Source organism: Oryza sativa, chromosome 1 (assembly GCF_034140825.1).
Source record: "Oryza sativa Japonica Group chromosome 1, ASM3414082v1".
NCBI lineage: Eukaryota > Viridiplantae > Streptophyta > Magnoliopsida > Poales > Poaceae > Oryza > Oryza sativa.
The window spans coordinates 10,324,338-10,341,427 of NC_089035.1; the positions used below are offsets into that span (position 1 = coordinate 10,324,338).

A 17,090-nucleotide genomic window follows, 5' to 3' on the forward strand; every position below is an offset into this window, starting at 1 on the left:
TGCTTCCAGCTGAATGCTGCTGCATATGCTAGCTGCTCGTTCCCTCGATCGCAATCTTCACTCGCACAAAAGGGGGGAGATCGAGCTGGCTCTGCCTGCTTTATGATTCGTCTTGTCTCCTTCGATGCATCGATCGGCAGCTTCTCGAGGAAACCTTAACGAGAACATTTTGTCTGGTTAATGGCCGTCGTTTCGATTTAATTTGTCTGATTATCCGATCCCATCAGTTAATTGACTTGTAATTAGCCTATACGTCGCCCAAGTTGTTAATTAGTATTGATATATAAAGTTATTAGAAGTTTTAATCATATGACGCATCGATTGGTTATTTTTTAAATCATATAGAGCTTAGATAAAAACAAGACTCCATGTTGTTCCACCTTACTAATTATTGATTTTGAATTACGGAATTAACTTAATAAAATGCTAAATTGAGGGTTCAAAATGGTACAACTTAATATTCATTAATTTTAAATTATTGACTTTTAAAAATTAGAACTAAATAGTCCACAATATTTACAAGAAAAAGTTCATTTTACTTCCCCAAACTAGTTGATTAGATAACTTAGTACCCAAAAAATATTTTACCCCTAAACTATTGAAAATAGTTCACTTTACTATTTAATAATATTTTTCTTTTATATTATGCTTTATACAAGTTTTATTCTATAGGCTGAAATTTTTTAAGCCATAGATGACACCATTATCTAAGTTCAAAAATATTTTCAAAGTTTTTCATGACTTTGTTTGAAATTTAAAATCTTAATGTTTAAATCACTTTTAAGTGTTTCCAACCTATGTAACAACGAGGAAACATCCTTTAAAAATGTTGAGATGCCAGTTATAATGCATCTATCATTCTTTCAAAATTTCAATGTAAAATATGACTTATATAGAGAGAAACGAAAAAGGAAATATATAACTTTAGAGATGAAAGTGGACCGTTTTCAGTAGTTTATGATGTAAAACAATAAAAAACACTTCAGGGGGTCAAGCGTTTCGGTGAAATTGTCTGAGAAAGTAAAAAGGACTTTTTATTTTTTAATGTTATGTTTTATTTAATTACAGGCTTTTAATATGATCTACGGTTATCATAATTAGATCTAACTAACTAATCAATGGCTCCCACATCTTTCAGATTCGCATAGAAGAGTGTTCAATCTATCTATCTATCTATTATATTATTAAAACAGCTTTGAAATGAGGGACCACGTTCGCTGCGGGGGCTAAAAATTCCCACATTAATCGGAGAAAAAGAAAAGAAGAGTCCAAGTAGAAATACTCCCTCCATACTCGTAAAGGAAGTCGTTTAGGACATCGATACAATCTCTAAAACACAACTTTGACTTCTTATTTCTATAAAAATATTTATTGAAAAGTGATACAGGTATACTTTTATGAAAGTATTTTTCAAGACAAATCTATACATATAATTTTTATATTTTCAAACTCAACAACTTGAGAGTTATTCATGATTTATATTCCCAATGTTTGACTTAAACATTGTCTTAAACGACTTTCTTTACAAGTATGGAGGGAGAACAATTTAAAAATAGCTGAAAGTCGGAATTAAAAATAAGCAATATTGAAAAAAGAGTCCATATAAGAACCCAACACGAGATTAATCAAAATTCGGAATAAAAATAAAATAAAATACAAAATTAGAAAAGAAAAGGAGAGTTCAAGTAAGCATACAATTTAAAAATAGCTGAAATTCTGAATTAAAAATAAGGAATATTGAGAGAAGAGTCCATATAAGAACCCAATACGAGATTAATTAATATTCAGGATAAAAATAAAAATAAAATCTGAAATTAGAAAAAAAAGAGAAAAGAATAGTTCAAGTAGAAATACAATTTAAAATTAACTGAAATTCGGAATTAAAATTAAGCAATATTGAAAGAAGAATCCATATAAGAACCCAATACGAGATTAATTAAAATTAGGAATAAAAAATAAAATAATATCCAAAATTAGAAAAATTAAAAGAGAGTTCAAGTAGGAATACAATTTTAAAACAACTGAAAATAAAAAATAAAAAATAAAAATATTAAAAGAACAATATAAGGAATTAATTAAAATTTTAAAAAAATTCTGAAACTAGAAAGAAAAGATTTCAATTAGGAATACAATTTATAAATAACTAAAATTGTTGCTAAAAAAAATAAAGATTATTGAAAGAAAAGATCATCTAAAACACATGACGAGATAAATTAAGTAACAGGCCTATAAAAGAGTTAATAAAAAACTGTTAATACGACATATAAAAACTGTTAATAAAACACCAAATAGAATACTAATAACGATTAAAAGGAGGGACAACAAATAGGCCATGAAGCAAGCAGGCAAGGCGGTTGCCGGGACTTCTAGAAAGTAAAAACAATAAACCCCATTGATAATCATATTCGATTTTTAAATCTCAATGATAATAAAAAGGAGAAGCAACGGGGCATGGTGTATAGGAGTATAGTTGCAGAGCTGTCGACGGTTGGCGGGACTTCTAGAAAATAAAAAAAAAGAATTCCAAAGATAGTTATATTCGATTTTTAGAATGCCAATGACAATAAATAGTAGGCGGCGGATGTGCCGTAGAGGAGTATAGGGGCATCGTTTAACAAGACTTCTAAACATTATAAAAAATGAAACCCACGAGACAATAAACTCTAAATACTACAAGGTCCAATTTTTAAAGGTTCGGAACTTCTAAAAAGTAAAAAAAAAAACCCAATGATAATCATATTTGATTTTAAAATCTCAATGACAATAAAGAAGGGAGACAACAGGCGAGCCATAAAGGAGTACAATGGCAAAGCGGCTGACGGTTTGGCGGGACTTATAGAAAGTAAAAAATAAACCCGAACGATAATTATGTTCGATTTTTAAAATCCCAATGACAATAAAGAGAAAAGAGAGTGGACGGGCCGTAGAGGAGTATAATGGCAGTGTTTGACGGTACTTCTAAAAATTATAAAAACAAAACCCAACGAGACAATAAACTCTAAAAACTATAAGATCCAATTTTTAAAGGCTTAATAAAGAAGGATATGACAGAAGTAAGGGATAGCAGTTGGTGTGACATTAAAAACTATATAATTAGAAATACGTGGATGATAAGGTTTGATCTTTTAAAGTCTTAAGACAACGAGATAGCTATTTAATAAATTTTAAGTAAAATCATACCGAAAAATATATGATTTTGTTTGTGTTTTAGTCGCGCAATTGCGCAGGCCACCCAGCTAGTTAGTAAAGAAGAGGGAGATTGGCTTTGTTGTGTACGTTGCATCAAGCTTTGCACGTGAAACCACAAGGATGGACGAGACTTAATTTTGTTTTGCTCGATATGAATTGAATGCCCGGAGTATGAATCCAAAAAACCTAGCAAGAATCTTATCAGGGGAGAGGAGAAAATGTAGAAGCTGGTTCAGTGTAGGTAGCTAGTGCGTGCCCCCTTGCCAAAAGCCCAAAACTTCTCTCAATGGTTTGTGCGTGTTCTCTCTAAATATTTTATCCTCTTACATCGGTGCCCTAGCTAATATAAGTTAACCATATTGACGGGCTTTGCCCCCCTTGTCAAAAACCCAAAACTTCTCTCAACATTTTGTGCGTGCTCTCTTAAATGTTTTATCCTCTTACATTGGTGCCCTAGCTAATGCAAGTTGATCATATTGGCGGGCTTTGTGGGGGAGGGCGTTCCATTCTCTTTTACCGTCTCTCCTTCAATCCTAAAGACGTGGATATATAGTTGAGTGCTGCTCGGCTGTTAGGGTTTGTTTTTGAACGGTTCGGTTGTAACTTATTTGTTGGTCCAGTGGTGGTTAATCACACTTAGCGGTGACCGGTCCGGTGTTAGCCTTCTCCCAAGTTCTGTGTAGGTACTTGATATCGGTGCGTAGAGGTAGATTATTTTTAGGAAAAAGTACGAATTACCTCCCCCGAACTATCGCGGTTGTCCGAATTACCCTCCTGAACCACAAAACCGGACATTCTTCACCCCCAACTATGCAAACCGGACGAATTACCCCCCTCAACCCAATCCGCGGTGGTTTTGGTCTACGTGGCGTACGCGTGGCAGTCTAGTCAGCATTTTAGTTATTAAAAAAATGTGGGGCCCACCTGTCATACTCATATTCCTCTCTCTTCTCTCTCTCACTCTTCCTCTCTCTCTTCTCTCACTCTCTTTCTCACTCAGGCGCTCGGCAGCACGGGGGACAGGGAGCGACGGCGGTGGTGGGGTGCGGCGGAGGAGGCGAGGCGAGGCGACGACGGCGAGCCGCACGCGGGCGCGGGGTCGAGGCGACGACGGCGACGGGCGAAGGACGACGGCGCGCGGTGCGGGCGGGACTCGAGGGGAGATGGCGGCGGCGGCGGGGGATGAGGCGGCGAGGTGCGGCGGAGGAGACGAGGCGAGGCGGCGGTGGCTTACGCACGCGGACGGGGATGGGAGGCGGCGGCGAGGTTGGCGGCATGCACGGCGCGGCGGGGCGGGGCGCAAGGAGGCGACGCGACGGCGGCAGCACGCGGGCACGCCGCACGCGGGTGCGGGGTCGAGGCGACGACGGCGACGAGCGACGGACAACGGCAGTGGCGGAGGAGGAGGAGGAGAGGGGTCGGGAGGAGCAAGGAGGAGGAGGAGGAGGCGACGCCGCGGGAGGCGGCGGCGGAGGAGGAGGCGAAGCGGCGGGTGGTGGTGGTGGTCGTTGGCGCGGAGCAGTCACTGGATGTCTCCGACTCGCTGACGTCCGCGCTCGGGCTGTAGCTCCCGCAGCCCCGCTCCGAGCCTGCATCGTCCTCCGACGCGCTCGCCATTGTAGTCGTACCACCCTCCCCTCCGACCTCTGAGCGAGCTAGCTAGTCGCGGCGGCAGCGGCGGCGGGAATCGCATCCGCGAGGTGAGAGGTGGTGGATGAATGCGACGGCAAGCGAGGGGAGGGGAAAGCGATGGGAGAGAGAGAGCAAGCACACTGATGACTACCGTCGCCCGTTGCCATCTCCCCTCGAGTCCTGCCCGCGCCGTGCGCCGTCGTCCTTCGCCCGTCGCCATCATCGCCTTGCCTCGAGTAGCGCGAGCTCCCGCCGCCGCTTGCCTCCGCCGCCGTCGCTCCCTGTCCCCCGTGCCGCCGTGCGCCTGAGTGAGAAAGAGAGTGAGAGAAGAGAGAGAGAGGAAGAGTGAGAGAGAGAAGAGAGAGGAATAGGAGTATGACAGGTGGGTCCCACATTTTTTAATAAATAAAATGCTGACTGGACTGCCACGTATACGTCACGTAGACCAAAACCACTGCGGATTGGGTCGAGAGGGGTAATTCATCCGGTTTACATAGTTGGGGGTGAAGAATGTCCGGTTTTGTGCTTCAGGGGGGTAATTCGGACGACCGCGATAGTTCGGGAGTGTAATTCGTACTTTTTCCTTATTTTTATTCCTGACTGTTGTCTTTTCAAGGTGCTAGCCTTATAATTTTTATTCAATGAAACAACGCATGGTCTGGTGCTGTTTTTTAAAAAAGAAACGTAGGTAGATAGTGATCAATCCATTGTTCTTACGCTCAATTAGCCGCAAAAGGTGAAACGAATGGTTTTTGTTAGGTACTACCTCCGTCCCAAAACACTCATCGCTTTAAGTTTTTTTTTCAATGTTTGATTATTCGTCTTATTCAAAAATTATAAAATTATTATTTATTTTGTTTGTGACTTGCTTTATTATTAAAACTAGCATGGTGGCCCGCGTGCGGCTAGCTACCAATATTCCTTACTTTTAATTCCGAATTTCAGCTATTTAAAATTATATTTATATATTTACTCTATTGTTATTTTTAATCTGAGTTTTTGATATTTCTAAATTATATTTCTACCTAGACTCTTCTTCAAATTTTCTTCATTTTATATTCCTAATTTTAGATATATTAAATTTTATTTCTATTTCTAAATAGTTTTCTTTTTCTCTAGGTAGTTGAAGATAATTCTTTATTCTGAATTTCAGATATATTGAAATATATTTCCATTTGAACTCTATTTTTCTTTTTCTCTAATTAATATGGAAATTTATAGAAAGTGGGAGCGAATATGGTGGCTTTTTTCTTTTACATTAAGATATAATCTCTACTATTATAAAAATTGAAGATGATTTTGCCGGTAATTTGATACGTCATCCGTGTATTAGTCAGATTTTAAGTTTGTTCGCTTTTAGAAATAGATATATGTATTTGAGTAGGTTTTTAAGTTCATTCTTTTTTGAAAATACTGATGGAGTCATATAAGAAATCTAATTTAAAAAAATTCGCATGCTAAGTTACACGGTTGGACTCTTTACTGCAGCTCATAATTTTTTTAAAAAAACATATATATCAAAGCGAATTCCTGCAGTGAATTTTACCTTAATAACTATAATCCATATAATAATAATAAGGTTAAAATAGTTTTTACCCGTTGCAACGCACGAGCACTTTTGTAGTATAGATAGACATATAAATGCATCAGGAGTGTGCACGTATGAACCTGCCATTAGAGATTTGGTTTGTTGTAACGGAGAGAATAGATCGAGATATGCAATGGAACCAATACCTATTACGGATGCACACTTGTGATTTGTATTGTACACGGTCACTGTAGCCAGCTTAGGTTTTCTTTCCTAGCAAAAGACTAATCGTTCTATGCAGCTGTCCGATCGGACACAATTTTTCTCTAAAAAGGAAAGAGAAAGAGTCCTTATCTACGATGAATTCTCCTTATATATATTTTTTATTTTATTTTACTTCAATTAATATGGAAATTTTTAGACGTTGAGAGTTAACGTGGAGGCTTCTTTTTATATTATTTATTAAGTTGATAGATTTTTAATTCCCAATTTTGCTATTTTTAAATTGTATTTCTATATTGACTCTATTTTCTTTTTTCTCGATTAATATGAGAATTTTTAGGCATGAGAGCAAATATGGAGACTTCTTTTTCTATTACTTTAATAAGATAATAGTTATTTTAAATATGACTTATCTTTTTTATATTTGCACTAATTTTTCAAATAAGACGAATGATCAAACATTGCAAGCAAAAAGTCAAAGCGACCATTAATTTAGGACGGAGGTAGTAGTGATCAATTCACTTATACCTCATCATCAGTGCGCCCTACTTTGTACTCCCTCTATCTTAAAATATAAGGGATTTTCTGGATAGGCTAGAATGTATCACATCTCTTTAAAATTTCTTGTATTTTGAGACGGAGGGAGTAGTTAGCTAGTGATCTATTTGCCTTGGCGAACTGTGTACATTACATCGGCGATAATAACATAGCAATTATATACTCTCTCCGTACTCGTAAAGGAAGTCATTTAGGACAATGTTTAAGTCAAACCTTAGGAATATAAATCATGAATAACTCTCAAGTTGTTGAATTTGAAAATGTAAAAAATTATATGAATATATTTGTCTTGAAAAATACTTTCATAAAAATATACATATATCACTTTTTAATAAATATTTTTATAGAAATAAAAAGTTAAAATTGTATTTTAGAGACCGTGTTACTGTCCTAAAGGATTTTTTTTTTACGATTACGGAGGTAGTATATGCCACAAGGACTACGTACTTTAAGGTCTAAGCTAATACTAGCAGTACACTGCTGCTGCCTGCTACCATCATCGTTGCCTGCATCAGAGGCAGCAGCTACTTGGGTCTTGAATTGCGTCTTCGTGAACCTACGTCCTCCTGCCGCTGGGAAGAGGAACAGAAGAAGTGCAAGCAAGCAAATAAACAAAGAGGAAAGAGGGAAGTTTTAATTGTGCTTTTTATTTTTTGCTTTTTTTTTCTGTCTTGCTGCAGGGGAATAGTAGTGGATAAAAAAAAGTAGACATAGCTAGGCAGGAAATTTACTGGCAAAGCGGTATATAGGTGAGGTGGTCGCCGTCCCTTCCTTAATCTGGAAGCCTGCCTTTTCACCGAACACCAAACTAATTTATTAACCAACATGTTGATACTATATATATGCTGAAATAATTTAATATTACAGCCTATAGGTTACTTGTATATCGTGCTAGTTGATGTCATGGATTAATTTTGCACAAGTACGTATACGTAGTGCTCGCTTGCGTAGTTGCTTTCGTCCTTGTACCATCGAGAAGTATAGAAGTATATATGTATCATCCATCGATTGATCCGCGACCGGGGCCTGGCCGGGCTGCGACAATGGCAGATGGCTAGCTATTAGCAAGCTAGTTAAGGGCTTGCTCAGTTCATTGCCCAAAAAAAAAAAACTTACCATTCGTTCGTATGCCAAATTTAATAATGTTAAAATTTTGAAAAAAAAAATAAAGATGTGAAGGTAGTGTTTAGTTTGACACCTTGCCATTGGTAGTGGTGCAATTTTTGATATAATTCTGTGAGTAGAAGTTTCTAAAATTACAAAATGTTAGTAGGAATTGACAAGATTGTGATGGTAAAATATCATTTAGTTTAGGAAAAAGTACGAATTAGCTCCTGAACCACAAAACCAGACATCCTTTACAATCAACTATGCAAACAGACAAATAATCCTCATGGCTCAATCTGCGGTAGTTTTGGTCCTACGAGGCAGTCCAGTCAACATTTTTTTTAAAAAAAAAAATCGGCTGCCCTCACCTGTCAGTTTCTCACCCTCTTTATCTCTACCTATTTTATTTCTTTCCCCAATCCCCTTTATCTCTTCTCCCTCCCCTAACCTCCATCACTCACTGGCACTGAGGACGGCGGTAGGAGGGGACGGAGGTAGCTGTGTGGCGATGGAGGGGGAGCCGAGGACGGCGGCGGGCGGTGGCGGAGGGGGAGCTGAGGAAGGTGGCGAGCAGGGGCGTGTTGGGAAATTTTATGTCTTGGCATGGAAATCGAGAGGAAATCCCACACGATTGTTTTCCACCCGCTACCTGTGGGATTAACGCGATTAATTTGTGATTATTTCCATAATTACGTGATTACGTGCATTGATCGGTAGCACTAAATCTTTCCATGTTTTGGATTGCCCCCGACTCCCTCAGTGCCATATTAATAGGGGAGACCAGTTTCGTGGAAAGATGACGATCTCTCCACGAACATCTTCTCGAAAAACCTAAAACCCTATCCGATCAGTTGAGCATTGGAGGGAGAACGTGCGGCTGTTCCGGGACAGCGTAGATGGTGACCGGAAGGCCGCTGCTACCCCACAAGTGATCGCCGGCAACCCCTTCGGGATCAAGCTGCTACGACTACTTCCGCTACGCCGACGATCACTGGAGCAGTTCGAAGGACTTCGTCCTCTACTTCCACTTTGACTGACGGCATTGCAGAGGGAACAAGGAGAAGCACATCAATGGCTTCAAACAACGGTCAGTAACCCTAAGAATTCCGCAGTAGGGTGATCATGTTTAGGATAAGCAGTCATGTTAGTATATCACAAATTCTAGAGGGTGGAGCTAGCTGGGAGCGGCGGAGGGGGAGCCAAGGGCGACATCAGAACTCCACCCGAGCGAGCTCTGCCTCCTTCGCCAGCCGCCCGAGTTCGCTATGCCTCCGCCTCTATCTCCACCGCCGGCTACTCGAGCAAGCTCTGCCTCCGTCGTTGGTCACCCGAGAGAGAGAGAGAGAGAGAGAGAGAGTAGGGGGATTGGAGAGGGATTTTGTTGAGGGAGAGGGATGACGGGTAGGTCCAGAGAGGTTATTTATTTTCTTTGCTGACTAGATTACTACGTTGGCTACGTGTGGAAGCTCAAGTGAAAATCGCTCAGAACAATGTTAAGGGTGGTTATTTTTCCGATATGAATAGACGAGGGTGTAAAATGTCTGTTATTTGAGTTTATGGGATAATTCGATCGGCCGTGATAGTTTAGGGGGTGATTCGTACTCTCTCATTTTAGTTTATTGCTTTTAACAATACCAAAAATTAGTATGGTTGATTTTTCCACATGTAGGTGGACTTTCAACAAGACTTTAGTGAAATCAGGGAAATGTGCTTGTTTCTGTTTCTTAGAGCATGTGTCAGGGGACGCATTTACGGGTGTGTGAGTGTGGTGTTGTGTGTGTAGTGATGTGTGCGCCTATGTGTCTGCAGTGTAATTAAAAAAAGTTGGGACTAGCTATATTTATGGCGTCATATTTTTCATCAAAAAATAGTCGGTATGTATTTACATTGTAAATCTCTAAATTACATATGTAATTTTAGTATATTTATAGTGTAAGTCCTAAAATTACATATAATTACATATCTAGGTCTTAAAATTACATATGTAAATCCCAAAATTACATATGTAAGTGATGTGTAAGTGGGGTGTAACTAGTATTTAAATTTGTATAAAAACATAATTACAACAACAAAATTGACTGCTACAAAACCATAGCAATTCCGGATCAACAAATAAAGTAAAAAAATTGCAAAGGGATAAACAGGTGGAGAAACGGATATGCATCGTGCACACGATGTCCAGCGCAGCGCATCCCAGCCGTTAAAATTCGACTGTACTCAGCCACATAATGTGGCGACACTTTTTCAGCAAATCCGAAAAAGTTTAGTGTGGTTGATTTTGACAGCAAACTTTAACAAGTCCTAACATCCTAGATCTTCACTATAGGTCTATAGCTCGTGCGAAACGGGCGTAGAAAAAAGTAATCGAAGAAGGGGCTAGCTTAGCTGCGTCGCGGTCACGAGCTAGGCGGCAATTTGGTTGGCGAAATTGGACATATATTCGACGAGAAAACGACCCCCGGCGACCGAGATGTGATGGACGCGACCCGCGCGCGGCCGGCCCCCTCTCCCTGTACTGTCTGACCGACCGACCGGCCGCCCCCGCCCCTCTCCGTGTCGATCGCAAAACTAGAGATCATCATGCATACCGATGAACGACTTGAAGCTCCGATCGATATAACGACCCATCGCGGTTACGTGCTGGAACGGGCATGCACATCAGATCAATCTATCGTCCATCACCCGGGGGGTGGCTAGTGGCTTCTAGTCTACTACTAGTACTAGTAGTAGTACCCTGAATGACACGACGTACGCCCGTACTGCACCCTCGCGTTATATAGCTGGCCGTAGCGGAAAACGCGATCGCGATCGCGATCGCGAGATGGACGATGTGCGTGAGTGCGGCGAGGAAAAAAAAATGAGAAGACGATGTGGCTGGGTCGTCGGTGTCAAAGAGCTATAAGAGCATCGCTTTCAGCGAGCACGGGGTTGTCCCCTCCCGTGTCGCCTGCGTGTGTCCCCCTGCCGCGGCAAGGCGCTGCCGCTGTGTCAACCACGTCCCCCTCATCTCCCCCCCCCGCTACCGCCCGCCCGCCCGCCCGCGCATGCATTTACCCAACCACGAACGTACGTACGTAGAGTACGACTACACACGCCGCTAGCCTAACTGCTCCCTCCGTAAGTACCTATTTCCTCATGTTTAGGCCGGATAAGTTTCAATTACAACTTCATCTTCAACAACTTTTCAAATGTTTATTTTTTTATTATGAGGTAAAATTCATAAAACTGCATATATTTCTTCAAAACTGTCAATTTGTTATAACTTTAGCGCATATTGTGCAAAAGTAACGTATAATGATAGCTAATAATTTTATAAGAGAACTGCAAACTTTGTTGGATAGGTTAGGTCCATCCTCGAAACATATGTAAATACTCACAAGTTTGCATAGGTTGGGTCCATCCTTGAACGCACATGTAAATACTCACAAGTGTATAACATGAGCCCCTTACATGTCAAACACATATCACATAAGTGAGATAAGGTTATGTTTTTTTTTAAAAAAAATAGTTTGCTATTATTGTAGTATTGTGAAATGTTTATCTAAAGTTACTCTAAGGTACTCCTTTCTAACTGCATCATACCACCACTACTACATATTCGATTTTTCCGTTCGGTCAAAATGGATTTTCCCGTGCGGAGGTCCAGTCCATCTGCGCCAGGTGTCTGCGAAAATCAACATTTTTATGTGCGGGTGGCCCAACCGTGTTACGTGGTCCGCACTGGATAATCGATTATCCATGCGAACCGTCGATCACGTGACGAACGGGTCCGATCGATCATTCGTCAGGTGTGTGTGTGTGTGTGTGTATATATATATATATATATATATATATATATATATATATATATATATATATATATATATATATATATATATATGTGGATTGATCTGACGGACGAACGTACACTGTTGGTTAGCTTCATTTATTCCGAGCGTGCACACATGATTGATGGCTGTTTGGCATCGTATCCATGATCGATCACACAAGAGGAGCAAGCAAGCAATCTAAATAACCAAAGCTTGGTGTACAAGCGGGAGAGGGGCTCACACAGGGAGATTTTGGTTGTGGTGGTGGTGGTGGTGGTCACATCCGCTGCACTCGAGTGCGTCCCGTACCAACCAAACACGTCCGCTGTCATGGGTGGCAATCTATTGGGCGATCGATTAGTTTATGCTTAACACTAATTGCACTGCTCCCACACCTTAATCGATCTTAATTAATCGCTAACCTTTATGTCATGTCTAGCTAGTGCAATTAGAGTAACCTATATATCACACAAACTAACTACGTGCGCTTAGGATTAGTGATAATGGAATCTGATAAGTTGTTAATTAATTAAACCATTGTTTGTGGATTGTGGAACTGGATTTGTTAAGAAAAAGAAAAAGACTTTGATAGTGAATATATATGTTGTATGTGTGTGTATATCCTAGTTCTCTGTGGCTAACCAGTTGTGTCCACCTAGATATCAAGCACAGGAAAGAATCAGCCTATTTTTAATTGAGAACAAAAACGCTTGCATAAAGCAAGCCAAATTGTTCCACCGTTCTTTTAACTACTTAATTAATCTATCTAATCAGATTGATTAATGCCTCCCTCTTTAGCTTTAATTAATCCTCTCTCTCTCTACCATGCGCACAAATTTTTAGTTCAGCATAGTTTGGCTTTTTCTAGCTAGTGCTCACCTCCAGCTATATATACACATCACAAGCTAGCTGCTCTCTTTCCTTGCTTGTTTTTTTCTCAACTCGATCCATCTCTCTCTCTCTCTCGATCTCTCCATTAATTTCTACGTAAGCATTCGTAGCTATGGAGGAGTGCAAGGGCGGTGGCATGTCGCCGTCCTCCTCCATGGATAGCAGCACCCACCCGGCGCTGTCCACGACGTCGTCGGCGGCGACGGCGAGGCGGGACCTCAGCACCGATCTCCGGCTAGGGCTTAGCCTCTCGACGTCGTCGTCGTCCTCCCTCCTGCAGGCCGCCGCCGCCGCCGCCGCTGCTGATGATAGCATCCCTTCTACTCCAAGGTTATTAGATTTCTTTCTTTCTTAGTTTCTTGCCGCGAAGCCTGCTTTTTGATTAATTACCTCTCCCTAGCTACAAAGATTCATGCTGTTTAGTTTGATAAGTTTTGTTTCGTTTCTTCTTTCGATTCAATATTGAAACACATATAGCTTTGTTCTTCATTTAAAATATATTCGAACATATATACATACTCCGATATGTAATTATACTAGTTTTTGATGTTCTATGTTCTTCTATCTATCGATCTTGTTTTGTTTTAGGGAAAAATCTCCGTTTCTTTATACGAATCCATCGTGCATGCTTCTCATGTATATGTAGTCTGATGGGGCTTATGTAAGTTTTTTAAGTTTAAGGGAAAAAAAAACTTTATCTGAGTTTTTACCTGTTGTGAAACACACGATTGATTTGATCAAACTGTTCCCACATGCATATGTAAATCTTTCAGATCTTACTATGCGCTTTCTCGCTTATCCCTTCACATAAGTAGATCTTGATCACTTGCATCGATCATTTCGACAGTGCATAGCTGCATATTTACCTAGACTACTATAGTACAAACCAAAACTTGTAATCTACATAAAAGAAAATAAGAGAAATGCTTCAAGTTCACTGCAGTTTAATTAGATCAGACAATGAGACAAACCGTTCTATCACACGCACCAATCTGTTGATATGTCAATGACCCATCGTACGCTTTTATTTCTGATAAGGGACTTGATCATCATCAGTACAAATACACACATCAACAGCTACAGTCAGATTTCTCACATGAGCCAAACTTGTAGACCAATTCGATTATTCCTGTCTCTACAAAACCACTTCAAGATTCCTGTTGCCATTACTGTTTCTTGGAGATACAGTGCACCCGAAAATTAATTGCGCAACAGTACTCCATCCCATTGGCCAATTGGGTCGCTTGTACCCATCATCTCCATCAATTAGTTGATTAATTAACAGACCTTTCAACATGAATGGGCGCCCGGTGATCGCGGCGTATGCAGGAACAGCCAAGTGCACGCCGATTGGCCGCCGATCAAGCCGTTCCTCAGGAGCGCCTTGCAGAAGGCGTCGGCCGCTGGCGGCGGCGGCGCTCGCCGACGGCGAACGCTGTTCGTGAAGGTGTACATGGAGGGCGTCCCGATCGGCCGGAAGCTCGACCTGCTCTTGCTGGATGGGTATGACAGCCTCCTCATCAAGCTCTGCCACATGTTCAAGACGCCCATCACCTGTAAGTATGCAACCAACCAATTAATCTGCATTTCACTACAATTTCGAAGGGTTAGAAGATTGTATAAAACATGAGAAAGAGAGAATTAGTTTAGTAAATATGAATGAACAGTTCAGCATTGGAGAACAATACAATATATCATCCAAAATTGTATTTCTTGAGCGCGCGCGGCAGCGAGTAGTATTAGCAACTAGTACCATTTTGCTAGAGCAATTTGACAGGCCACCAACGGATGAGTCTGAAAGCTTTTGTTTCAAGAGTTCTTGTTTGGCACGTCGAGTCGAAATCGATCGATAGATATTAATTCAATTTTCATGTGGTCCAATCTCACCTCGTCATGATATACACATGGCGATGGTTGTCGGGTGTTGTATATAATCATATATGTTTGATATGATTAGATGCTGATGTTATGGAGTGCCATCAACAAGTTCCTGGCCAGAAGGCTGCCCATGTCCTCACCTATGAAGACCAGGACGGGGACTGGATGATGGTTGGGGACGTCCCATGGGAGTACGTATCCTAACATATTTAACTGATCCATTTGCGTTTCATTCTACTTCTGATTTAACTTATTACTCATTTTTTTATTGTTTTTACAGACTCTTCCTGAGCAGCGTAAAGAAGCTCAGGATTGCAAGGATGGATAAATGCTAAAACAGTTGCATTTGAATTTCTCTTTGTTTCTTCTTTTTTTTTTCCCATTGGAGGGAGGGCCCTTATTATATGTAGGTTAGTTGAAAAAGATTTTTGCTGAAGCTGAGATTATACTTACTAGCAGTGTACATTATAGTAAAGAAGTGTAGCATTATCAGCTACCTACCGTATAGCAGAACTGATTATTATTTTTCCTCTACTTCTTTAACTGGTTTGTAAATATCATGTATTCGTTAAAGAGAGTAGAGAAGTTGATAACACAAAGGTTCCATTTTACCTCAGTGGAATCAAATTTTGTGGCCTTTAACATATTCCTCCCATCCCGCAGCTAAAAATGCAATTTTTATGTTCTATGAGCACTTAATAAAATTTTTATTAGAATTGCAAAAATCTGAATCCAATATTCTTCATGTTCTTTAAAAAAAATTTAAACGTATGGAAGAAATATTTTGGTATCAATATCTTATTCTTCATGTTCTCTAAAAAGATAATACACAGAACTACCATCATTTCAAAGGTAAAGTATTATTTAGAAAACTTTAGTATGAGAAATCTAGGCATGAATCAAAGATAACTAACTGAATTCATTCCATAAAAGAAAAGTACCAGAAATATTATGGTAGATCTTTTTGATATTGCCTTAGGATATATAATTGTCAGTTTTCTCCAAGCCTATCCCAAGAGATTGCTTTTTCTCGCTTGATGATGATTCAGCAAATTGCTACGATTCCACTACTGAATGTTGAAAGCCTGAAAACACAAATTTTTAGTGACATTAGTCTAGCAATGGATGTCACACTTCAATTCACAAAAACACAATTTCTGCCAAACCTACAAGATCAAAGAAGAAACTTTATAATCAGCCCTGGAATGCTGCAGGTGAGCCTTTTTAGGCCCAACCCACACGGCTGTCAGATTAATCTCCAAATAACGACTTCGTGTTGTGAAGGATGCTCTCCTTGTCCATCATCCTGATCTGGTGTACATCAGCTGATCAGCATGTCTGCATAAATCAGTAAAGAAATTAGGCAGAGCACAGCATATGTTCTGCTCGTGCTAGCATATCTCCTACAGATTCCTTAGCAAGGATATTCACCTCTGTATTCCTCAGTCTGAAGAAGATGCTTAATTTTTGCAAGGACGTTTAACCTCTCTCTTCTCTGTTCTCTAAAGTTCTCACTTTTCAGTCTTAACCACCTATCGAGCTTTCCTACCTGAAAAGTTCATCAGCATCTCTCAGGCCTCATAAACCTAGCATCCTATACTCTGACAAGTTCATCCAGAATATATGATGCTAGGCATGCTGAATCTTGCAATGAAGTAGGCAAATGATATATCATCAGGCAAAACGCCACGCCACCCCTGAACCATGGGCCTCAACTCAAGAAACTCAACACAGGCTTCCTTGAAGCGCTTAGCAGCAGCATTTTGTATGCATATCAAGAAGGGCGTTCGTGTTGCTCAGGCACAGCGCACACACCTACAGTTCCACCTTATAATTAGATGATGTAATATAAGTACGGACCTGCGCTCAGTGCACTTGGCACTATCACCTGACCGATTAGCGGCACTTCCTGTCCCTGCGCCGCAACTCCATGAAACACCCTTTGAGCCTTGAGGAAACCTTCCGTTCCTTGCGTAGCCCCACGATGAGCGCGTTCCAGGACGGCACGCCCCGGTGCGGCATTTCGTCGAACGCCTTCGTCATGGCCACCATGTGTCCGCACTTGGCGTATACACACGCCAGCCACATCGGCCGGCGTGTCACGAACACATCCCCAGGCCGCACGACGACCTTGCCGGCGCAGGCGTGCACCTGGAGACCGTGGACATATGGAGGAGGCCAGCACAGGCGGCGGTGAAGACGACGGAGACATGGATGGTTAGTACGGAGCGCACCGGGAGGAGGAGAGAGAAGAGGGAGATGAGAGCGGCGTAGGC

At 40.8% G+C, this 17,090-nt stretch overlaps 1 protein-coding gene and 1 long non-coding RNA gene across 2 annotated transcripts; one reads left to right on the top strand and one right to left on the bottom strand.

Moving 5' to 3' along the window:
- Positions 1-12,969: 12,969 nt before the first annotated feature.
- LOC4327919 (auxin-responsive protein IAA4) lies at positions 12,970-15,454 on the top strand. Its single transcript, NM_001401738.1, has 4 exons — positions 12,970-13,266; positions 14,266-14,492; positions 14,894-15,005; positions 15,095-15,454. Exons 1-4 carry the CDS (start codon positions 13,049-13,051, stop codon positions 15,147-15,149), a joined length of 612 nt encoding a protein of 203 aa, NP_001388667.1. The 5' UTR covers positions 12,970-13,048; the 3' UTR covers positions 15,150-15,454.
- LOC107280332 (uncharacterized) lies at positions 13,938-17,077 on the bottom strand. The gene is made up of 5 exons (XR_001544298.3): positions 16,675-17,077; positions 16,246-16,363; positions 15,985-16,152; positions 15,756-15,899; positions 13,938-14,490 (listed from the first exon to the last, which is right to left on the bottom strand). It is a non-coding gene; the product is annotated as an uncharacterized lncRNA (long non-coding RNA).
- Positions 17,078-17,090: the final 13 nt, after the last annotated feature.